Source organism: Nestor notabilis, unplaced genomic scaffold (genome assembly GCF_000696875.1).
Source record: "Nestor notabilis isolate BGI_N333 unplaced genomic scaffold, ASM69687v1 scaffold27585, whole genome shotgun sequence".
NCBI lineage: Eukaryota > Metazoa > Chordata > Aves > Psittaciformes > Psittacidae > Nestor > Nestor notabilis.
Genome location: NW_009930987.1, coordinates 16086 through 40792, shown reverse-complemented (window position 1 = coordinate 40792; position 24707 = coordinate 16086). Strand labels below are relative to the sequence as shown.

General features: G+C 38.4%; 1 protein-coding gene across 1 annotated transcript; it reads left to right on the top strand.

Moving 5' to 3' along the window:
- Positions 1 to 322: 322 nt before the first annotated feature.
- Positions 323 to 24582, top strand: CEP152 (centrosomal protein 152kDa). Its single transcript, XM_010015677.1, has 26 exons — positions 323 to 409; positions 2362 to 2462; positions 2704 to 2770; positions 2990 to 3334; positions 3875 to 4043; positions 4546 to 4680; positions 5565 to 5704; positions 5997 to 6197; positions 7642 to 7789; positions 9128 to 9219; positions 9989 to 10152; positions 10716 to 10923; positions 11862 to 11975; positions 12092 to 12222; positions 12406 to 12534; positions 12680 to 12815; positions 13555 to 13734; positions 14273 to 14545; positions 15014 to 15145; positions 15385 to 16032; positions 17598 to 17772; positions 21798 to 21879; positions 21972 to 22078; positions 22828 to 22984; positions 23236 to 23339; positions 23576 to 24582. The coding sequence occupies exons 1-26, from the start codon at positions 323 to 325 to the stop codon at positions 24580 to 24582; spliced, it is 5232 nt and encodes a 1743-aa protein (XP_010013979.1).
- Positions 24583 to 24707: the final 125 nt, after the last annotated feature.

Here is a 24707-nt window from a genome sequence, read left to right as displayed (position 1 = left end):
AAGCAAGATTGAAAAGTGGACGTAACTATCAGCATATATCACAGCATGCACATGACATACAATGTTAGAACTTGAAGAAAATAAGGTCTGGTTGCAAATCAACAATAATAATGACAGCATATGAAAAGGCCAAATAATCTGTTTTAAATGCTAAATTCTTAGAAGCAAGTTGCATTGAATGTACTGAGAAACAAAAGCTCAAGTGAATGATTCAGGAAGTGAGGGTGGCATTTTTTGGTCCCCTTCCTCCCCTTTTACTCATGTGTGATATTTTCTTATCTTGCAATAGGTTTTGCTGGATGCTCAAATACATTAGAAAACAATGTCTCTTGACTTTGATAGTGCAGCTCTACAAACTCAACATGAAGATGAAGACTATGACCAAGAGGACTATGCAAGAGAACAAGAGGTGAAAAACTGCAAACTGTTTGATCTGAAGGCTTGAGTATCTAGCTTCTTCCCATCTCTCTCTTTTGTTTAAAAACAAAAAAGATTTATGCTGTCTTTGTTAAAAGCAAAACAGAGTGCGAGCTGTGCTTTGCAAGAGTGACATGAAAAGTAAAGAGATTATAAAGAGATGGAGAGATGGTGCATCTTAAGTGCATGGAATGGCTGGAAGACTGTTACTCCTGTGCAGTAGTCCAAATGGAAAAGGCTGGTATCACCTATATTTTATATTTCTAGACAGCTTTTTTCATTTATTACAAATTCTTAGAGAGCAACAGCTCTCACTTGAAAATTTGCTTAGCTTAAAAAAAATGAGAAAACATTTTTAAAATTCTGATTATACACTTCAATTTAGAGAAAACTATATTCAAATGTTTTGGGATTTCTTTGAAGTTGAAATACTTCAGATGTTTCTGTTCCTTTTGTTTCATAAAGACAATTGGCAAAATGTGTGTTTAACATGAATGTGCATAATGGTTTCTTACAGGGTGGTAAATCATGTTCATGTCAGGTAACATCCCCAGTATGTACTACAGGCATGACTGTCTGGAGAGCAGGTATTGTAGAGACAAATGTTCACAAAAATGTGTGACAGAACAGTAGCTGCACCAACTGGAAAGATGCTGTTGCAAACACTGTAGGGAATCTTAATATCTGTTCCAACACTTTCTACCGAGAGAAGGATTTTGTGCTTGTGCAGGAGAACAAGTAGTGAAATAATTGCGGGGTGATTACAGTGGATGAGAAAGTGTGCATAGATAGGATTATAAACTTCAACCTATGGTGCTTGAGTTGGTCCTTGGTTGCAAGTAGCATAAAGGAAAGGAGATCTTCAGTGGATGATGCTGCCTTTCTTTTCCTGCTTCCTGGAGCTGAGAAATAATGAATCTAGGGAATGCCTAAATGATAGGGAAACTTCTTCATGCCACTAGTGAATTTCTAGGAAGAAACTTTTTGATGCTCTGTTGCCCTTAGAAACGTCTGAGAAAACATGGTATGTTTCACAGATAGTTTTTGTTTGTTTAACAAAGAAAAGCTAATAAGGTATTTGGCATGGGGCAGCTAAAGTTTTGGGTTTTACTAACACAGGCTTTGAGAGTGCAGAGAAAAATAGGGTGAGGGTTCGGAAACTGCATGTAATAACTGAATATATTGTATAGTTCTCAAGTCACCTAATAAGAAAAAGAGTTCAAAACTCAGGTCTATAAGCAGCCGAAAGTATGGCCCCATATCAAAGCCTCTTCGAAAACTGGAAGAGGTACAATCTATATGGGAATCATTACAACAAGTAAGTTCAGGTGTGGTTTGGGTTTGTGCTTGGTTTCGTTTTGTTGGTTTTGTTATTTTGGGATTGTTTTTTTTGGTGGCACAGCTATTTATTTTCTGAACTAAAACTGGTGGTATTTTTCTCTGTTCATGTTCAGTTGCTTAGTGACTTCATCTGAACGCCTGAACAAACCACTTACCATTGCAACGATGACCTCTTGCATTTAATAACACTGACTGGCAAGTTCTTTTGGAGAAGTCTGGATTGAAATCCAGATAAGAACATGTTTTTACTGTCCAGTACCTCTCTTGCCTGGGATTTAGGGAGGAGAAACCCTGGTGTGATTAGTTTGAAGACCATTCTTCAAAAGTAGTCTGTCCTGAGACATGTCTATCTGGTGGCATTTTTGTTACCTCTTTCTGGTGTGGCTCTTTTCTTAACAAGAGTTTGCCATAAATCATTTGCTTGGTACTCTAGATTATTAAGCATTCTGTGGTATAAGCCCAGCTGTGAATTCCAGAACTGAAACACGAAGAAAACCAGGATTTTATGCAAGTGGCCTATTTTGCCTCTCTCTGACTCTTTGGACTGAACTTGTATGCATTCTTTTGAAAAGTGCATAATTAATGTTGTTTGTTCTGTTGCAGTTGCAACAACTATTGACAGACCTTCCCCATGATATGCTGGAGGACAGTGGAGACCAGCTTTCCAGCTATTCAGACTGTAGCATACACGAGACTGAGGAACAGTAAGGAATTTTGCATAATTTTTTATTAGTTATGTTGTGCATTTGAGATTAGAGCAAAATCTCAGTTGATGAGGTGCATAAAAGCAATCCAGGTAAAATGGGAGCTGTAGTGCAGCTTGCAGTATGGTTTGTGTTCTAAGAGAAACAAACTAGATGCCACTTAATTTAACAAAGAGATGGTTTATTTTGTTTGTTTTCCTGAAGTTATAAGTACATAGTTACGTTGCTTGTATTTCTCTAGATTGCATGAGCCTGGGAAGCATGATGGAAGGTGGAATGATCATCCCTTGATAAGTGATCCTCAAAATGTAAGCGTGCATGAGCAGTCATGTAATTAGTAGGAACTGCTTGTTCATAATATGCTAAATAGTATTTAAATTCATTAGAGAAATACTTCTCACGTAGGTAATGTGTTTCGCTGTTAATTTAATGTATTTCTAACTTAAGGGCTGGTAACCCTAGAAAAGAAGGGGTGGGGGAAATTTGAGTTTTGAGAGAGCAATTCTAAACCTCTTACTGATTCATAGGTTTATGAACAAGGACAAAATCTGTACCCTGAACAATTCTTGTGTGACCAGCAAAATGATCATGTTGAAAAACATGGCAAGAATTGGAATGGCCTACATAATGATGAAGAGAAGAAACATTTATATGAAGTTAAAGAAGGTTACTGTGACCAGAATGGTCAGGAGGATCTTGATGATGTGTATCTTGGTAGAGAAGGGTTTAATGCTCCAAGTCGTTACCAACAGAACAATGTGTATCATCTTCCTGAAAACTTCAGGCCATATACAAATGGCCCTAAACCAGAATTTAACAACCAGCAAAATAAAATAATAAATTTTCCAGATGCTCCAAAGGAACATCTTAAGGTATTTCAGAAGCTGATGCAATTTTCTGTCTCTTCTGGGAAATTTTCATAGGTCTTTAACTATTGATAGTTTAACTATTGGTACTGATCTTCAAGCTCTTTTCCAGCCTAGTTGATTCTATTCTATGACTCTAGTATTTCTAAATGTTTTTATTCTCTTATTATCAGTTTAAACATTAATGGGAGGATTCTATAATCTATTTAAAACAATGAAATGTTAAATAATTAGATTTACATATATGCATGGGTTTTGTGGGTTTTTTTCCTCTTGTTGGCTAGGCGGAATTCCGTGAGATAGAATGAATGTGATTCACTTAAGTGTGTACTTACTCTACTGAAGTTCAGACTTCACTGCACTCCTAAAGTAGATGCTTTCATGAATATTTCTGTCACACTGAAATGGAGTGCTAGGTTGGAGCCTGAAAATGAAGAGCTACTAGAGCTCTTAATGTCAGCCTGTAAAATCAAAAATGTTTTCATAGAGCAGAACTACAGTTGTAGTTTTAATTCACTTCCTCTTATCTATATATTGTCACAACAGCCATTTGTTGCATCTGATATTGTTGGTGGGCAATCACCAGAATCTTACAAAGTGACTTACAAACCATACCAAAATGGCATTCATCAAAAAATGCCAGTACTCCAAGAAGGAACCAGAAGAAATGAAGTATTTGAAGATTTGCAACATGAATTCTTGGGCAATGATGACAGTAAGTGCTCACTGCTTAGACTGGAAATAAACTTGTGTGAAAAGTCCACTGGAAATCAGCAACAGAAAATCTGTTTATTTCAGTAGATTTCTAGTAAGAGGACAACTAAAAGTATGTTGATGTATATGACTTTTATTTTGCTCTAAGCTTACACTGGGAGAGCCCTAACTTTGTGTTTGTGTGGGGTTTGTTTTTAGTTGTTTACTTGAAAATTTATAGTTTCCATAAGACTCTGGGAATTCACAGCATGTAAACCTTTATCTGGGCTTGCTGTTAGGTTTGAATCGCATCAGTGGTTCCTACAGTTCTTCATCTGATTGCTGCCAGAGCAACTCAGGTGATGCGAGTCAAAGGTACGTTAAAAAATGTTGCAATTTGGTGAACCAACAAATAATTTGGCACTGTATAAAAGAATATCTTGGGGCAGGAATTACTTAGGACACCAAGTTTCTGGGTTAGTTGACTGTGCTGACTTGTCTGTGTGCTATCTGAAATTTGGCAGATTCTTCAGAAAATATGCAGATTCTTCAAGTTCTAAATAAAGCAAGAGAGAGACAACTGGAAGAACTTAATGAAAAGCTAGAAAAGAGTGCACAGCAGATTAGGTATTTGAATCATCAGCTTTCAATGGTCAAAGGTAAAATGTCTTCTACTAATTCTTTGATTTCATTGCTATCTAGCAATTCTTTTATTCTGAAACTTTGATTTAGGTAGTGTCTCTACAGATACTGATTTTATTTATAAACTTGATTTGGGATATATAGACCTAACCCTCTCCCCCCAGTATTATTGTAAAGAAAGTTGCATGAATTGGTGCCTGACTTACTGCATTCTCAAGGCCATCGTTGTATTCCAGAGTCCCCGTGTGCCAGGCATTAAAAAAGTAAAGAAAAGTGAGAAGTTTGCTGAAGTAGTATGTTAAAACTACAAAAAAAATAAATAACCCACCTTGATAGAACTGTGTATCTATGAAAAAAGGGGGTTTTGCTGCTGTTTTATTTAACAACCTGTTTCCTGGACTGTATTTAGAGAGAAGCTTTTCCCAAATGGTCAAAGCTGTAGTGGAGATGGTGGTTGTCTTTATCTCCCTTACAGGAACAAAAAAAGAGTTGTGAGCTTAGAGAGTTAATATAATTTTTAGAAGGTAAAAGGAGCAAAGGAGAGAGAAAACTTAAGCTGGCAACTATTTTGCAGTGTCTTGGCTGTTCCTCCAGGGAAGTTATTTTGTTTCTTCCTTTAAATGATGTAAGTGATGGGGTTAGTTCCTAGTGCCGACACAATGGGGCTTGTTTCCACTGTGGTTCTGAAGGTACAGTGTATGCTTCAGCTACCAGAGAGTGAAAGTCATTAATGGATGGAGACTGAATGGTTTTGTTCTGTCTTCTGCTTCTTGGCCACAGTGTGAGACAGAAGGATCATAGCAAATGGTCCTGTAGAGCAGTGATACTGAACAGTCATGTTCCATGAAGTTGTTGGGTGACTGGCCACATTCTCACGTAATTTTAATGTCTCTCTCTTAAGATGAAAAGGATGGTTTGGCTGTTAGTCTTCGTGAGTCTCAAAAACTCTATCAGAATGGAAAGGAACGGGAAGTGCATCTTGAAGGTCAAATAAAGGCACTTGAAACTCAAATTCAGAATCTTACCACCAATGAGGAGCAGGTACTATAAATATATTCAAACTTGTTATTGTGGAAGTTCTCTATAGTTGCATTTGTGGTGCATTTGCATTAAGTAAGTGCTAGTCTCTTGAAACACTCATGATCATTGCAGAACCTGAATATATGATGAATAAATAGGATGCATTTGTGAAAAATAGTTTATATTAAAATCTAGGCTTTATCTGAGGACTTCTAGCAACTCTTGCACAAAATATCCTCAACTGACATACAGAATATTGGAGCAAAAGTAAAAATATATGTAACTGGGAGCTATTCTAATACTGTTTGTACAGATATTGAAGCAATCCAAAGTGGCAGAGGTAGCCATGGAAAGCATGCAGAAGCAGCTGTTAGAACTTCAGCGATCAGATGCCCTTCAGCGAGCCAGAGAACAACATGAGGCCATTATTTCAGCACTCAAGCAGAAGTATGAAAAGCAAGTATTATCATTAGAGCAGAAACTTGAGACTACAAAATCTGCACTGCGAGAGCAGGTGAGAAATTATTTTAGGACCCTGAGTATTGTACTGGAGAGGCTGTAGAGCTCCCCACGTTTCCTCAACTGCACTTTATGACCTATAATAACTCCTTCTGGAAGCAGCTAAGCAAATGGAAAGGAAATTCTATGTAAGTCTCAATATTACAGAGCCTATGTGGTATGTTTTTATAAACATCTCCAGGCAGTTGTGAGCTCAGATTGTGAGTTTGTACATAGCGGATGTGGAGGAGGCAGGAATTCATTGTCTTGGTTTCTCTACTGAACTTTCATTCTGTGCACAGTCTCTTTTTGAAAGAGTACTGGCACGTACATCTGGGAAAGAAACTAGTTACGAAATGAGGTGATATTTTTGCTGCAAAAACTGTTTATTAAACAGCTTATTGCCAAGCTTTAGTCTCAAAAATGATTTGACCACTGAACAGTCACTTTACTTGAGAAGTATGGGTTTGAAGGAGAGAAGGGGGAGAAAAGGCTGGCTGTGAGATGGAGTTTGATATGGATTGTGTCACATGGTTATAGACCTTATTAAAATTATTCTACCTGACAAAAGCCCATTACACTATTAGAAATATTAGAGCAATGTAGTCAAGCCTTAGTAAATTGTCCTCTTTTTTCACGTAAGGGAAATAGGATTATTTTTTTTTTTAATTCTAGGACTGTAATTCTTGTCTCAGTATAAATATGCCTAGAAGTAAATGGGTTGTATGTTTGAAAGTGTAACTAGCGCTTGCTTGTAAACAAGAACGCGCTGCCTAATTTTGGTCTTAGTACCACAATGAAACTTACACAGCTTTGTCTCTACAGCAAAAAAGTTTTTTTTATGGGAGTATATTTGGGGTATTTAGAGGCCTTCTGTTTTTTGAGAGAAAATAGAAAAGGCAAAAGGCATAAAGATGAGGTGCTGTGCCTCCCAGGTCTGTGTAGGTAACTGTAAATAATGCCTTATGAAGGTCTACCTTATATATCAAGTGAAAAAACTACAGTTCCTCTTATACGAAGCACTGGAACTTGAAAGCTTGGCTTAAGCTCAGTCAAAATAAACTAAGTTGAATTAAACTGAGGCTTAATATAAATAACGTGAAGGCTTGGTTTTTCTACAGTAGACTAACTATATGTGATGAATTACAGAGGATAATATGACATGCTGGAAACTAACTGCTCTAGGAAGTTAAAATGGTTTGCATCCATGGATGTTTATATAGGAGTATACTTACTGTCTCCTAGTGAAAACTTACCTTTGGCGCTGTAAGAGGTGACTTGTCAGCCAAGAATAGGATTTGATCAGTGATTGATTTAGCTGGCCTCTACCCCTTCAGGCATCGGATTGATTCTTTTCTTTTTTTCCCCTTTGACTTGTATGTATTGACTCTTTCTGTATCCAAAACTGTCCTAGCTGGCTACATGTTTGTAACACAAGTAAAAATAATCTCTCTTCCTAGAAAGAGCTGTGCAAAAATCTAGGAGAGCATGTTAAGCAACTTGAAAAAATGCTGGAAGAAACTAAATGTGAAAAAACTGAAATAATAAATCGACTGACAAGAAGCCTAGAAGAAAGCCAAAAGCAATGTGCAAATTTACTGCAAACAGGTCAGCCTTTTACTCATACCTTATCTTCCCTTGCAGAAATGGCTTTGTTTGACGTATGAAATTGCACATCTATATTGTTATTGAAAAAGAATCAACATCAAGCTAAATGCGTACTAGACCATTTCCTATGCAGTGCATTAGTCAGACTTAAATGAAATTTAGTTAAGTCTAGATTGAAGTGTAAAAAAAAAACCCCAATAAAAATAAAATACCCTACCCTCACCCCAGCCAGAAAACACCATCAAAACCCTAAACAAGAATTATAAAGCTTTTTATATGCATTTTGTGCTATGTATGTGTAAACTTAGTTTGGGACTAAATAACAGCCTTTGGGAGCAAGCTGTAGGCACTTGACTTGAATTGCCATGTTAAATTCAGATCTCGGTGAGAAAGGAATTGTATTTGTGCATGGAGGCTGGTTCTTGGAAACTTACAGCAGTAGGAATAGCATGTGAAATATTCTGCTCTTCCTGTATTTGACTTCTGCCTACCTTTACACATTGAAATCTCCTAATAGTAATGTATGTAGTAGCTATTAGTGAGCTCAAGGAAATAGAATCATAGAATAGTTAGGGTTGGACAGGACCTTAAGATCATCTAGTTCCAACGCCCCTGCCATGAGCAGGGACACCACACACTAAACTATGTCGCCCAAGGCTCTGTCCAGCCTGGCCTTGAACACCACCAGGGTTGGAGCATTCACAACTTCCTTGGACAACCCATTCCAGTGCCTCACCACCCTCACTGTGAAGAACTTCTTCCTTATATCTAACCTAAAGTTCCTCTGTTTAAGTTTAAAGCCATTCCCCCTTGTCCTACCACTAGAGTCCCTAACAAAGAGTCCCTCCCCAGCATCCTTGTAGGCCCTCTTCAGATATTGGAAGGCTGCTATGAGGTCTCCACACAGCCTTCTCTTCTCCAGGCTGAACAGCCCCAACTTTCTCAGCCTGTCTTCATATGGGAGGTGCTCCAGGCCTCTTATCATCCTCGTGGCCCTCCTCTGGACTTGCTCCAACAGCTCCATGTCCTTTTTATGTTGAGGACACCAGCACTGTACACAATACTCCAAGTGGGGTCTCACAAGAGCAGAGTAGAGGGGCAGGATCATCTCCTTTGACCTGCTGGTCATGCTTCTTTTGATACAGCCCAGGATATGGTTGGCTTTCTGGGCTGCAGGCACACACTGCCTGCTCATGTCGAGTTTCTCATCAACCAAATAGAAACAGAGTAATCCCTATTACCAGAATCAACATTGCTATTTTTAAGTGATCTGTTTTCAGATTGCATAGTCTTCGTTGCACATTTATGACTTTCTCTCCCTTTTCTTTCCTGCAATAGGCTCGATGCAGGAGACAAATCAGTTACGGTTTCAATTGCAACAAACTCAGTCTGCACAAATGATAAGCAATAACATGAACAAGGCTTTGCAGGTTAATTTTATTAAATATCTTACTATTTTGATTTAAGGGGGGATGAGCGTTATAGCTGAGGTTGGTAGTTGAAACTGTCTGTATTTGTTGGGGAAAACAAACACATCCTTTCACTACTTCATCTTCCTGTGTTGCACACTGGACCTCTATCCCCACTCCATTAAAACACAATGGGGCATACGTACCTGATATCATACGTCTGTCTAACCTGCTGATGGTAGAAGAAGACTCTAAATTGTGTGCTGGGAATATTGTAACTTAACTAGGCTGTGGGGTAGGTGGAGATAGAGTTTTGATATTTACTTTTTCCTATCAAAAGGGAATGCTGGGAAGTCTTCTGTAAAATATGAGTGGAAGTCTGCGTTTCCAATTCAGTTCATATATTTGATCTAAAGTAATAGGTTGTTTATTCCAGATAGGTACTTTTCTGTTGTCATCCATTTTATTATACAAGGGCAGCAGGAAAGAAGTAAGAGCAAAAGAAATGATACTTTATATATAAACTGTAATAAGAACAACAGAATATACTGAGCAACAGAAAATATTCCCTAACTACTTTGTGGTTTTAATGTATGCTTTGCTAGAGGTATCAAAAAAGATACTATAAATAAAACCACTGCTAGATGATTCAAGTAAATACAGCTAAATACAACTATATTGAGAAAAAACAGTTGTATGTATTTTTTTCCTTGGAATAGTTATCATGGCCACTGTGTCTGCTTGGAGTTTCTCTGCTCAGTATAATTTTTTTTCTGTCTCTTTCTTTAAGGAAGAATTAACAGAACTGAAGGAAGAAATAGCTTTGTATGAATCTGCTGCCAAGCTTGGAGTGTTTTTGAATGATGCAGGTGGAGAGGTGCATACGAACCTGGGTGATTCCTATGTAGAGTTGGGAATTAAAAAAATCACCGGGAAGAAACCAAGGTTCTGCAGGTATCAAGTGATTCTTGTTGAAAGAAAAGTCTAAATCCTCAGATTATAAAAGTGATGTGTACAAGATGGTCTTACTGGATCAGCATGTAGGTTTTTTGGCACATACCTGAAATTTTGCTTGTATTGCCAGGTAATCTGGGAAACAGGAAACTGAACTAATACCATAAATTGGATGCCTAACTGCTGCTTAATATATCTTCAGATATTACAGGGACTCATTGGATTGTATGCATGGATACCTTTTTGCTTAAAGATTCTACATAGTTACTTAATGCTAAAGCTGTTTTTTAAAACAACCAATTGAGTTGTCTAAAAAAACCCCACATCATGCGAGAATGAATCTTTTCGGGAAACAGCTGAATGAACAAGTTTTCTGTACTTAATTGTAACTTGATGCAAAAGCATATGGCTTCTCTATTTATGTTCTCTCATTCTTTTTACTATTACCTCTTAGACATCTTTATTTCTGGTAGTATTAGTTGCTCTTCTATTTGCTGCCACTACCTTTCAGATAAATGTGCTATGTCTTTTAAATACTGAACCAGTTATGTCTTCCCTAATAGTGCAATGCAGAACAGAGACATGGATAAAGAGCTCTCTAAAGATGAAATTATTGTAGAATTAAAAGCCGAACTGGAACGTTTATTGAGCAGTAATAAAATGAAAAGAAACCAGATTACTCAATTACAAAATGATCTTAAAGATTGCCAGAAGACTTTAGAGGAATACAAGCAGTTGTTGAAAGCAGAGAAAGCATCCAAAGAGTCAGAGGTTTGTTTGCTTACACTTTTTAAAACATAAAGATGCACTGGAATTTAGTGACCTTCTTATGAAAATGGAAGAAAAAATTTACTCACAGCTGAGTATTCATAGCAACTAAGTAAATCTGTCACTGATCTTTAGGGAAGTATTGTATTTAGATGATGCCTTGATTTGTATCTTTGGTGAAAAAGAAACAAACTGAATAGTGGAACTTGGACAGCATTGTGTATTATTATTATTATTATTATTATTATTATTACTACTATTGTGTGTTAACAGTGTTATTAGGTGAGTTCTGATACAATGATTTACTTGCTTGATAGAACTTAATGGCTGGGCTTCTTTTTTTCGACTGAAATTTCTTTTTTTTTCTTTTTCAGAACTGAATTTCATTGGAGAAAATAGGTTTTCTTCAGCCAAAATGACCTTGTGATTTCTCTGGGAAAGTGGATAGTATCATTAGGTTATATAAATGGAACATTAAACAGACTGCCTTCAGACAGCCTTCACTATGTAATTTGATCAATAAGGAATCTCTTTGATGCTGTATTTCCACCCTGTTATTACTTTCCCTCTATAAATTGATTAGACTTGTAACATCTGCTCTTGTAATCTACGTGTTATGACCTGGATGTGGGACAGGAATCTAATACGTTGAGAAGTGTGCTCTCTGTTGGATGATAGTACTCATTCAGCTTGCAAGCTCAACATCAAGTGTGTGCTTTAAACCTTTGTGATGCTGTGAGTTTCAAGAATTCCTCTACAGTTGATGATATTAGATAGAATAGTGATATTGTTCTATTTTTGCACTGCAGTAATTACCTTTTGTGTTGTTTGCTTATTTCTTCTAAGTGCAATTTTTATTTGGCAGTTTTAACTTCTGAAAGCATCAACATCTTAATCATATATATCTCAAAAGACATCATCTTAATTTTGCTTATTTTTAGCCTGTTGCAAATCTGTATGATACTTCAGTGGCCAGTCCTTCAGTTTCTGATAATCTTAACGAAGAAGTTCTGAGGCTCAGAAAGGCTAATGAAACTTTGCTAAAAGAAGTTGAGGTAAGACAGATGCTGCTTATACCTACAAAAACACACCCCACACCCCCCAGTGCTAAAACCTGCAATTACAAAAGGCTCTTTGCAATCCACCTATTACCTGACCCTTGTTTGTCCAGACCTGTACTTCGACTATTGAAGAACTGAAGGAAAATGAGGAAAACCTGAAAAGCTTAAATCAAGATCTCTGTTGTCAGATGAGGAAGATGGTTCAGGATTTTGATCAGGATAAACAAGAAGCCATTGACAGGTAAGTCTATTAACTGTGTTTAGTTCCATTTGTGGACTTCTAGCTGCATGTGCAACCTTGTGCCAGCTAATCTGGTATAAGGGGAGATCAATATTAGAAAGATAGTTTCTTCAGGAAAAATTGAACCCTGTTTAAAAGGGAAAGAAAAAAAGCCTAGGTAACTTTTCTTTCTTGAAATTGTAGGTGTGAAAGAACTTATCAGCAACATCATGAGGATACAAAAGCACATTTTGAGAAAGACCTGATGGAGAGGCATGCTGCAGAAAAACAGCAGCTTATTGAAACTTATGAAGAGACCATCTTGCAGTTAAAGTAAGACTTACCATTTTTTTTTTCCACTTCACTGAAAATTTCACGTTTCCTGTCTGGCCTTCAGTGCTAGTTACACTTTTTCAAAGTACAGAATTGCTGGGCTGTGATAAAGAGTAATTCATAATAAATAATCTGTCCTGTGAAGGGCTAACATAGAGGAGCTGAACAGAGAGATGACTGCAGTGAAGGAATGTTACATTGGAGTCTGTGAGGAGAAGGACAACTTGGAAGCTACGTTAAGGCAGAAATTTGAGCAAGAGCAGCAGCTGAAGGAAGAGAAGGTACTGATGGAAATATCCATAAACTGTATCACTTCAGACTGTTTTCAAGATGTGGTATTGATAAGCGTATTTAACTTCATAATTGGTAGGGGAAGACACTTGGAAGGCATGCAGCTATATTATAAAGTTCATAAATATGTCCTATTGGTGGCTGAGATAATACACTAGTTTCCCAGGGTTTAAAGTGTTGTAGAAATAACCTTTCAAATAGCTATTCATTTTCATGTAGTCAGCTTTCATAATTCTGACGCTTGAGGACTGCTCATTCAGCAATGTGAGGTTTTACATTCATAAGACATTTCCCAAAAAACTGAATGACATTACAAGTTTTCTTCTTCCTGTGTAAAACTGATCTGAAGATACTGTGGTTATTTTAAGTGATAATGAATTCTGGCTGCTGTATTGATTTTTCTGAAGATATCAGTGTGAAATGACTAAAGTAGGTCAACTATCTTGCTGAGCAAGTACAGCAAAGAGGTGCACCTCAAAGTATACTGAGAATAAAGATGCCTGATGAGAAAACTTATTTTAGAGCAACAGCCTATAATAACCTATGGTATTGTGCCTTAAAACACCTTTTGATAGCTGGATCTCTTGTCCAGGTGTCATCAGGAAGATCAGTGCAGAGGCTGATCGAGAGCATTAATCATGTCTCTTAGACATTCTCCTTGCTTGGTGCCAGAGCAGTTCACTCTGCCTCCAAGAATACTATTTTAATTTGTTTTTCTTTCCCACCTAGCTCAGGAAACAGCTTCTAGAAGAAAAAGAAGACTCTCTTAAGCTTCTGAGGAACGAGCTTGAAGAGAAACACCGCAGTTCTATGATAGCAGCAAAGAGGCAGTGGCTGGAAGAAAAAGAACAGCAGGTTGAACAGGAAGTTGCATTAGCCAAAGTTCACTGGGAGAAGGAAGAAAAAGAGGTATGGAACTTAGTTCAGGGGTTGTTTTGTTTGGTTGGTTTTTTGATTGGGTTTTGTTTGGTTGGGTTTTTTTTGTTTATTTTCAGAAAGAGAACTTCTATGTAAATACACTTGTGTACTGTTTTTCTGCCATTTGAAGTGGCTTTTAAGGGTCTGTCACTTTATGAGCCCATGAAGAAGTCAGTAGGTATTGCAGATGCTTAATATCTCAGAAAAAACAACCCCAACAACGGACAGCTTGTAAAGTAACATGCAGAATGTCCTGAATGTCACAGCTTGAAAATATGCTGGAGTTTTCCACCCTGATCCCTGGTTGAGTGGTTATGCTTTCTATTGTTTCTTTCAGTTATCATATAAAAGTCCTTTCTGCATCCTATCCCAGGGAAGAAAGCTGTGATGAACAGCCAAACTCTCCTCTCTCAGCATGGTTTTGCTCTTCTTCTGTTAGGGAGGATTATTAGTTTTCTTTGTTAAATACAGTGAAATTCTAGTTATTTGGGCACTGGGAAGATTTTCTTAAAAATATTTTTTTCCTTAGAATAAAGAACAAGTCTTTGCAAAAATAGAAAGAGAATGGCAAAGTAGGCTGGAAGAAATGAGAAGAACTATAGTTGAATGTAATGACTGCAGCAGCCAAACTGACCAAGTAACAGTTGTGGATGAAGTTTCAACTAAAGAGTTAGAAGGGGTTGTTGAAGACCAGAGGCTGCAGACCCAGAAGGCTCTGAAAGAAAATACGGTCTCTGAAGAGGCCTTAAAAGAATTTGAAATAGAACTGGAAAATAAATACCGTAAAAATCTTGCCAGCCAGGTAACAAATAATTGTTCTGTCTGCCTGGAACCTATGAAACTGCCGTGGTGCAACTAAGTCACAAAAAAAGAAGTGTTGTCTTGTGCTAACTTTCTCTTAAGCTCAGTAGTTGATATTTGGTGTATTAGAAACATAGTTGTAAAAAAATTCTGAAGAAGCTATAGCATGTAGCTTGTTTTCTCTACCTTCTAGTTTTTCATACAGTTGGACAAGCTTTGCAGGAGTTTTGAACAGAACTGAGCAACACTGACTTGGTTTATACCACTTTGTTAAAGACAAATTTAATACTTATCATTTTGGTATCATTTTTGCATCAAGAAATACATCAGATGCTGCTGGTCTGATTCTTTTAGTTTCTGTAAACATAGGCAATCCAAACTGAAGTCTGTTCTTTCATTGCTACAGGAAAGTAACGATAAAATGTATTTGACAGTGACTGAAGTAGGGTTTTTTTTAATCTGCTTATAGGTAGATGCAGCTTTAACCCAAGCTCATGCCAGCTGGCTGCAAGAACTAACAAACCTCAAAGAGTACAAAATAAATCTAAAGATAGAACAAGAAAAATGGGAAAAAGAACACAAAGAGATTGCAGCAAAGCAGGTAGCCCAAAATACTTGTATATTTCTGAGGAATGAATGTAGACATTGGTGGGGAATCACTAGCAAAGATGTTTCTAGTGTACTCTGGTTCTGATCCTTTTTTTTTTTTTTCCTATATAGGATTATACTTTCATTAAGTAATTTGACAATCGTGTCCAATAGATCATCACCCAAGGTGATAGTTTATGTATATATAAATGCATGTATATATTTATAATGCCTGTGTTATGTATTCACCAGTTAGCCCTCGTTCTCTCAGCTGCTGAAGAGAAATGGAAGAAAGAATATGAGAATACAGAGAGATCTGGACCAAGGGTGAAGGAACTTGAAGAAAAAGTAACTTCTCTCAAGAAGGAATTGGAGCTAAAGAAAGAAGAAATCCCTGCAGCAATCAAAGCAGAACTAGCAAAAGCCCGTGCTCAGTGGAACAAAGAAAAGCAAGAAGAAATCCTGCAGATACAAGAGCAAAATGAGAGAGACTACCGATCGTTCTTAGATGATCATAGAAACAGAATTAAAGAGATACTTGCAACAGCAAAGGAGGATCTTGCAAAGCAGAAGAATGATCTCTCCATTCAGAAAGAAGCAGAAATAAAGATGTTACTAGACCAAAAGCAGCGAGAATGGGAGGCTCAGGAAACAAAGAGATTGCAGGATGAAATTAATCGGCATGAGGAGAAGACTCTGGTTGAGCTTGAGTACTTGTTGAGTGAAATCCATGAAGAACTTGTGAAGTGTACACATAGTGCATGTTCTCGGAAGAAGTGTTTTGACATTCATGTTCAATCAAGCCATCAGTGCAAAAACAAGCTGAAGGCTTGCTTACAGAAGGCCTACAGAACCTCACTTTACACGATTCTGGAAAAGAGAGAGCGAGAATGGAAAGAGGTAATAGTTCTGTAAATTATAAGTGACAATCAGAAAACGGATCTGGGAAGTTACTCATATGTGTTTTCTCCCTAAATGAAATATCCATATAAGCCTGAAAATTGGAGAATTCAACATTTGAGTTCATGATAACAATAGTCCTTTAAAGCTACAAAAGAGGGCTAAATCTACCATTAGCAAGGGAAAAGGGATGGGTGTAGCTCTGACTTCTTCAGTCTCTGAAGAAGAGAAAGCCCGGTTAGGAGTGTCATTCTTTAATGCCAAGATTCGTTATTCAGGAGGTGAATCCACCATCTTAAGTTTGAGAGCCTGGTGAGGCCCCTTGTGACCTCGTTGGTGGAATTTCTGCATAGCTGGTTTTTATTTTTCATTTTTTAGAAATGTAGCAGTTCGTAATGGTGACTGGAGAGTAACTGTGGATCGTGTTACTCTGTTTGTATCAGAAGGGGAAGAAAAGAATTAAAGCAGTAAATTGTTTCTGCAAATTATCTGTAGTAGAACTGAATAACTGACAAACTGATCTATCTTGGGAATAACAGTCTTGCTTAACTTTATTGTGGCTCTAGGAAATACTTTTCAATGTGCCTGCCCAAATGAGGAAAGACATCCTGCCCTCTTCTAGAGGAGGCTGGGGCTAAATAGGATTCTGTATAAAAGCTTCCGTTTTCTGTTTTGTCAAGTTCCTCTTTTTGCAATGCTTTAACTTTTCAGTTATGGGGAGCTCCCCACTGAAAATGCCATTGCCACCCAGCATTTAGCAGCTGGGGAATTATCCAAGAATAGGACAAAGAAAGAAACTGTCCTATTTTTCAAGAAAAGGAAGTGATTTCTCCTAACAATGTTAACTGGGTTTTAGTGTTAATATGATTCTGTTTAGCGCATGGTCCTTTCAAGTTTTATTGGCATGAGTTATTTTCAAAATGGTAAAGAGAATTAGAAGGGTTTTTGCTATGCCTGATGCACCTTCTGTAATAGATGTGAATCTCTCATGGTAAACTTTTTAAAATGCCTTTGAACTTCAAAACATTGGTTGGCTTAAACCACTTTATCTAGTGAAATCTTTAATTTCTTAGTAATGTCTTCTCTTATGCTACCATAATAACAATAAACGAAGGAGTTCCATTTATCTAGATGATCCTGTCCTTCTACTACCCGTATTTGTGCAGAAGGTCTAAATGAATCCAACCCTTTTTTTTTTGTTGGATATGTCTTCTAAAGAATAAGTTAGCATCAAGTATTCAAAGGCATTGTATAGTTCTGCAATGTAAAGGGCTACTGACATTTCCAAAATACAACTCAAGATAACCAGGTACTGCTATTGCAGTGAATTACGCCAAGTAAAACTTCTATATGCTAGAATACATGTTTTCCTCCTGATTTGAGCTGCAATCTACAGTTCTAGTGCAGGTTTAAAGCACCTGCATTACAGTTACTAAAGCTGTTTAGTGGCCAGGGTTGCTTGGTTTTATGTGTAACATAATACTTGTCTACTTTAAGGTAGTGAGGAACACCTGAGGTTTTTGCTGCATGTTGGGTTTTCAGGAAGTGTTTTTTTTTAATTGCAGAAATATGAAGAGCTAGTGAGTAATGTAAATAAAGAAGCATACTCATGCCTGCATCATGGTGAAGGAGAAACTGGGGTCATGGTAAGGTCTCCTGTGTACAGTGCTGGACACCAAGCAGAAGCACAAAAGAGGCGAAGACGACAGCTACCCTTGCAGGAAACTGGAACAGACAAAGGTATTGAGTTTGGTTTTAATCTGGCAAATTACATATCATCAAATTAATCTTAAATCTTTAATAGTTGGTGTCTTATCGATGACTCTAGTGCAAAGTTAATTAGTGAATGTCTGGGTGATAGAAGAAGATAAGGTTCTTCTGTCTGTAAGGTGGTTTAATGTTGCATAAGCTTGTACTGTGTTACAATGGAAACTCTGCAGTGAATGGTACTGGTCTCCAGCTTACTGATTTAATGCTAGGCTTTGAGGTTTAGTTTAGTAAATGCTAGTAGCTTTCTGCTTTTTAAAGCCATCCTTCAGGAGTGAAGAAAGAGCTGCCATGTCTGCGGCAGGTATAAATATTCTTTGGAGGTTGTGAACATGAGCACTAATACCTTTGGTGTATAACAGCTCATAAGCAAACCAGTGTTGATCATGATGAGCAGGGTATGGTCTAAACCATCGGTGATACTAAATCAGAGCTTTGAAAATTGGATTATACTACTTGCCCTTGCCATTAGACAAGACAAGGAATTCTGCATTGATGTAGAAGATATTGTTGTGTCAAGAATTATACTTCACCTGGCATGGTAGTAGTTTCTGATTCTCTTCATCATGAATGTAGTTGAAAAAATGCAAATCCCTGGGTGACTTTTTTTTTTTTTTCCTTCTTCTTCCCCCTTCCCTTCCTCCTGCCCCCAGTATGTATTTCAGCATTGTAGCTCTTCCCAGAGCTGTCATATGTACTATATGGCAAAGCTGGAGACAGTCTAGCTGGGGAAAAACTTCATGGGAGGCACAAAAATCTCTCTGGGGCTTTCTGTTTAGTTTGAGTTCTCATGCAACAGAAAAACATAAAGCAAGAAAACCCGAGAGAGTCTTTGGCTTTATGCCTATAGTGTGGCTTGAATTCCTTCAACACCAAAATAACAAGCCATCTATTAACACAGAACAATACAGGCAACGCAGCGCCTCTGCCTCTAGAGCTCCTTGTCCTGTCTATAGGGAGCAGCCATCGTTCTCCTGGAAGTAGCCCAGTCTTTGTGAATTTCTTAACTAGACTGAGCCGCATGTGAGGCTTCCCAGCTGGGAGAGTGTCCCTCAGCTGACTCCAGCAGACCCTGCTTGGCAGCTGTGCTTTTAAAAAAACAGTTAAAAACTTCAACCTACAGGTTGAACCTCATGGCTCCGAGTGAAGACTCCAGCCATCACTGGTGGGAAGGTGTTGGGGCTGTGAGGGCTGAACTGCTTGATAGATTTTGCTGCGCTTTCTGTAACAGGGTTCCAGCCTCTTGTGATTGTTTTAATTAAACTAATGTGTTATATGACTTCCAGCAAGAGAGAGACTAAGCAGAGCGCAGGAAATAGCAAGGTTGAGCTTGATTCTTTTTTGGGGGGTCCAAGTCTAACTCTTAGCAATTACTGTTGCAGGTGAGAAATGTACGAAAAGGAATGTTGGGTCTCGGGAAGATTTTTGCTGTGAATGCTGCTGCCGGGAGCTTAAAATAAGAGAGGCTCTGTGTCAGGGCTTGAAAAGAGAGCTGGAGATAGCTCTGAGCTATCTCCAGCTTGCTGTGAAGGAACATGCAGCTAAGTCAGAGCAAATCCAAGGTTATGATTATTAGTCACCTAAAGACATCTTTGAATGGCTCTGCTTTGCTGGCTGCATATCTGTTGCATGATTTAGTTTTCAGTGGATGGAGTAGGTGTGTGCATACTTAAAAAAAGTCAGCTTAGTTGCAAATTACCTGACTTGATATCACTATCTACGTTTATTGTGGATGCTGTTGCATCATGTATATCTGTCGTCCTTTCAGGATAACAGACTTCATCCTTTATTGCTTTATTTAACTTGGTGGAAGTCTCTGTCCATAGTAAAATCTGGGCTGACAAGGATGAAAAGTCTTTGGCATACCAAACCCCTTTGCCATACCTGTAACTACTCCTGCAGTTGGGTCTCCTCCTATGGGCCTTGAGTGTAGGCTTTTCACTCAAAGCAAGTCATATTGATTCATCTGTCTGATAGCAACAAGGATTCCTTTTGTCTAGGTTTATTTCTGAGAGGATTTGTAGGAGGATTGCCTGCTTTCTTTTGTTCCTGTGCTCAAGAACTTTTTCTTTCCCAATTGAGCATAATGTACCATATGGAGCACAGTTCCCATTCAGTTGGTATCTGAGGAACTCCATCTTTTTATTCAGCTGTACCAAAGTCAGTAGTGGCCTTTTGTTTTAAGGATCAGAACAAAGAGAATGATGTTTTCTCTGAAGGAAAACATGTTGACGATTGAATAAGAGGATCATTCTCCCTGCAGTGTTTTAATCAGTTGAAGCTGCACAGAATAGTGTTCAGGGCATTTCTTTTTTTTTTAGGCTTTCCTTGAGCATGGCAGGAATTGGACTTGCTGAAGGTTCTGCATCCTGAGGGTCAGTAACTCTGTAGAATTGTCTCTGTAACAATTCTACAGTAACTGTAGAAAAGTCTCTGGGGCTGCTGGAAGCAGGTTTGACAAGTGGTCAGCTTGGAGGGAGATGATGTGGGATAATAAGTTATACCAAGTGACTAAATAGCCTCAGTTGCCAAAGGCTGTGATTTGGGGGGGGTGGTTTTTTTTCCTTTTTTTGGTTTTTAAATGAGAAGTCTCATTTGCCTGCTGTAGTAAATCTTGTGCTCAGTGAGGAGGAGTAAAATGCTGTATGCTGGTAAGTGAAAGGTTCCTGCCAGTTTGCAGATGTGTGAGCCAGGTCAGGTGAGTAAGCCACACAGATCTGCCTAATATTATTTCTGTGCTCTTTCTGTTGACAACCATATCGTGTGTAAAATTCCCTGGGGGCTGGAGGAGAGATTGAAGGATAATAGGAGGTCTGCTCGTGAAAACAGAGGCTACTAGTCTCACATGGTCATCATGGATACAACTTGCAACTGATGAAAATGAGATTTGAACCACAAATGAGGATCCCTGAAGACCACGAATTGCTTCTTTCTGTGTTCTAGGATGGCTGTTTGCTTTTTGCTTTTTTCCGCACACCATCCTAACAAGGAAGAAAGCCAAACTTGTCCATGCCTTTGCCAGGGCTCAGGTCCTCATATTCTATGCATGAAAGCCTTGATTCTTCCAGAAGGAAGACTTGTCTTTAAGACATGCCCTCCATTGTGTGATGACAATCTGTTTTCGTTAGGCCATGGTTCATGTGAGAACTTCTGTGGCTGGGTGCAGTGGAGGTACCTTCAGCATTCATTGTAGGTATACAATTCATGTTGGTTTTCTTTCCCAAAATGGGAAAGCTAGTAATCAGCTGTTGATTTTTATGGGTCTATCCTGCAATTCTTCAAGTTACAGTAAATATCTACACCCTTTTTTAAAATAATCATTTGCTTGAATTAGATTACATAGCGAATGCATAGGTTTTAAGGTTCTTTAACTTTCAGGTGACCCACAGGTGGCTTATCTGTATGCCATGATCAACAGTCTTCGATATCAGCTTGAAGTCCTACACTGGGCTTTTTCAGCTCCACTGTCTTCTTATTCTCATTTTAATATTTATATGCTGCTTAGTAGCATTGAGCATTGTTCAGCATGGAAGTCCAACCTGCCTCTGTAATACTGGCTTTTGGTTATTGAAAAGCCAAACAAAAAAACCCCATCAACAACCAGGTTTTATTTTTATCTCTCCAGCCCAATGAATGCACAATTGCTAACACATAAACTAATAATTCTTTTCCAGTGTTTGTCAAAACAGTCCTACTCTTTTTTCCCCTGACCTACATGTATACCTGGTACCTCTGAAGTTTTGCCTCCAGTGTAGTGTTAGTAATGGCATATGAAGGCTTTAAGTTTATTTAATTACTGTGTGAAAACTTTTATATCCAGGCTTCATTGTAATTTATTGTGATCGATTCCTAAGTGCTTGCTACTGCAGCAGCTGTACATTTGCTGATGATGCTTTGTGATATTGAGCTCTTACACCAGAGACAGCAGTTTATGTAATAACTTCTGTCGAACTCGAATTTGGAGATGTGCAGTGAATTATGATTCATCACTTTTGTAGAAAATGAGAAGGTTCTAGAGGCTCTAATTGCAGAAAACTCTGGGATGAAGACTAAACCAAAAGACCTGGGAACACCACCAAGGTAATTAAAAAAGCTAAACAAGCTGTTGGGTTTTTTTCTTGGTAAGATGTAAGTTGCTTTGTTTGTGCAATATAACTTAACATGCATTTCAGGTCACTGTCAAAGGGAGGCGTCTCAAAACCTTGTACATCCTCTGACTCTGTGAAAGGGCTGGAAGAAATGCGAGCTCAGTACATTAAAGCTGTGAGCAAGATTAAGTGTAAGTACTGACTCTTAGCTAAAAAGTTAGGAGAGCGAAATAATTTACTTTGTCACTTCCTCCTCCTTCAGCCAACTTGCACAGGCATCTGACAGCTAAATTGCATGAGAAGTAAATTTTTCCTTCTTACTAGAGTGAATGTGAGAAATGGAATTGTCACCATAATCTTAGACAAGATTAACTGTGATGGGTGAAGCCTCGTTATGCCACCCTTGTTCTGTTGCACTGTATTATGTCTTGTAAAGTAGTAAAGTGTATTTTGAGAACTGATATTGCTTCTCCAGCAAACAATTCATCTACCCTGCAACTTGTCCTGAAAGAGAACCTCCTTTTCTCTTCTGCTGTATCCTGCCATCTGTCTTGATCAGCAGCCTTCTGGCTGGAGAGGATTAAGTGTAGCACTGGGTCTTACTTGGGTGCAGCAGGTCGCCAAAGCCAGCTGTATTGCCACTGAAGAATTACTAGATCTGCATTTTACCAGCCAGCATTCCTCCCAAATCCCTGTGCTTTCTATTGCTGCTCAAGATGCAAAATCAGACAACTGAATTTCTGTCTAATGCTTCACTGTGGTCTTTGGTGGCATTTATCCAGTAGGCAACACTTGGCACAAGGATTTGGGTAGAATGTTGGCAGGTAAATCCAGGCTCTTGCTGACTTGCTCCAGGTCTGCTAGACAGTCCCAGTTTGTGGTGTTGGCTTTTTACCTCTCTGGGGGAAAACTGGTACTAATGAATGAATTGTGTTGGTAGGTGATATGCTTTGTTATATCCGTGAAAGTAAGGAGCGAGCTGCTGAAATGATTAAAGTGGAGGTTTTAAGAGAGCGCCAAGAGACTGCAAGGAAAATGCACAAATACTATTTGACATGCCTTCAAGAACTGTTTACTGACAATGGGAAACATGAAGGGTATGTTCAAGTATGTTTGGAAATTACTGTTGGCTTTGAAAGAGGTGTGTTGGAACAAATGGTGTCTGACCTGAAGTCTTACCAGTCTGCTCAGATTGGCATGGGGTCACTGCTGAGCAGTCTGGCGTACTGTCTTTTCAGTCTTTGACTCTCTCCAACATTACCTTGAAGTAAAATGCAGAGCTGAAAAGGAATTACCCTTAAACTTTAATTTTTTTTTTTTTTTTTTCATGTTCTGCAATTCTTGGCAGAGCTGAAATGAAAATAATGAATGCTGCCAGTAAGCTTGCTACAATGGCTAAAGGACTTGAAATGCCTCTTCGACGCGTTCCCCAGAGCAAATCTACCCAGTCAGGTATGTTGGATTCTATAGTTGTTCTCTTCTTGATCATATTGATTTAATGCATGTAGTAATGAAAATGCAGATGCAAAGTGAAGTGCTACTTATTTATAAGTTTGCTAATGGAAATGTCAGTATAAGCTGCTTGTTTTGACAATGCTTACAATTCTTTATTAAAAACAAACAGAAGAACTTATTTTCTGGCATTAACATTTCCTTTAATTAATCTATTTCCTTCCCTCCTCTCCTAGCTCTGCTGTTAAATTCTGATCTGCCACCTGGAGCTGAGTACACAAAAAGAGATCGCGTGCTTCAGACTAGGTCAAACCATATGGAAAGCAAATCATGTGGCGAAAGCATTACCGAAAAAGCCGGTGATAAAGTTGTCCAGAAACGTGTACCACATGACTTGAGACAGCAGTTTGATGCAATGCAGGCTGAAACTCAACATATGCTTCATGAAACAGTGACTTCAAATACTCAAAACGGGAATAATTCTAAAAATCTGGATGGTGCTTCAAGAGATGCTGTGCCAGAGTTTTATTCAAATGAAGATGGAAGAAGAGAAAAATATGGCCCCGTTGTAAATGCAGACAAAGGACTCTTGTGTGCTGCCAGTAATATAGCACACCAGAATGCTTCTCCATCTGCTTTTCAAGTCATGCTAGAAAATACACATGCACCTAGCTTTACAAATGGCCATACCATCTCTGGGCCAACTCATATGTTTAAGAGCAAGGGTGAAAGAACAGTCTTGAAAGAGGATAAATGTATCCAGTCATGTGGAAAATGGAAAACTAAATCTAAAAGGACTCAGGAATTTGATTTTCGAGAAACTCCAGAAAGAGATGAAGGAAGCTGCAGTGAATGGAGTTCTGTGAATGGAAGCCTGGATTGTAGTGATACACCTTTCTTGTATCCTGAACAAAAAGTCAGTACTAACATGCAAGCGCAGACTGCACACTGTGAGGAGTTTCCTCACATAAGGTCGTTTTCTCCTGTAGATGAAAGTATTACTTCTTGGAGAAACATTTCTAATGGCAATGGCAAGATTCTCAGCACAAAAGGCAGCGCTAAAGTTTCCAGTAGAGGCCACCTGACAACTAACCCAGACCATTCTTCATTCCTCAACTCTGACAAATCCAATTCCACTGTCACACAACTAAATGTGTTGCAGGATTCAAATGCAGGAAAATGCTGCAACAAATGCTTGGGAAAAAATGCTGTGGAATCTACAGTCTCTTCAGCAAGACAGTAGTTTTGATATCCCACTTTCTAACCTAACCCAATAGCATCAATGCCTCCTTTGGAGGAGGAAACTGATAAGGATTTTTTTAAATAAAAGTGTGAGGATTGGGGAAAACCTGTTCTACTGCGTCCATT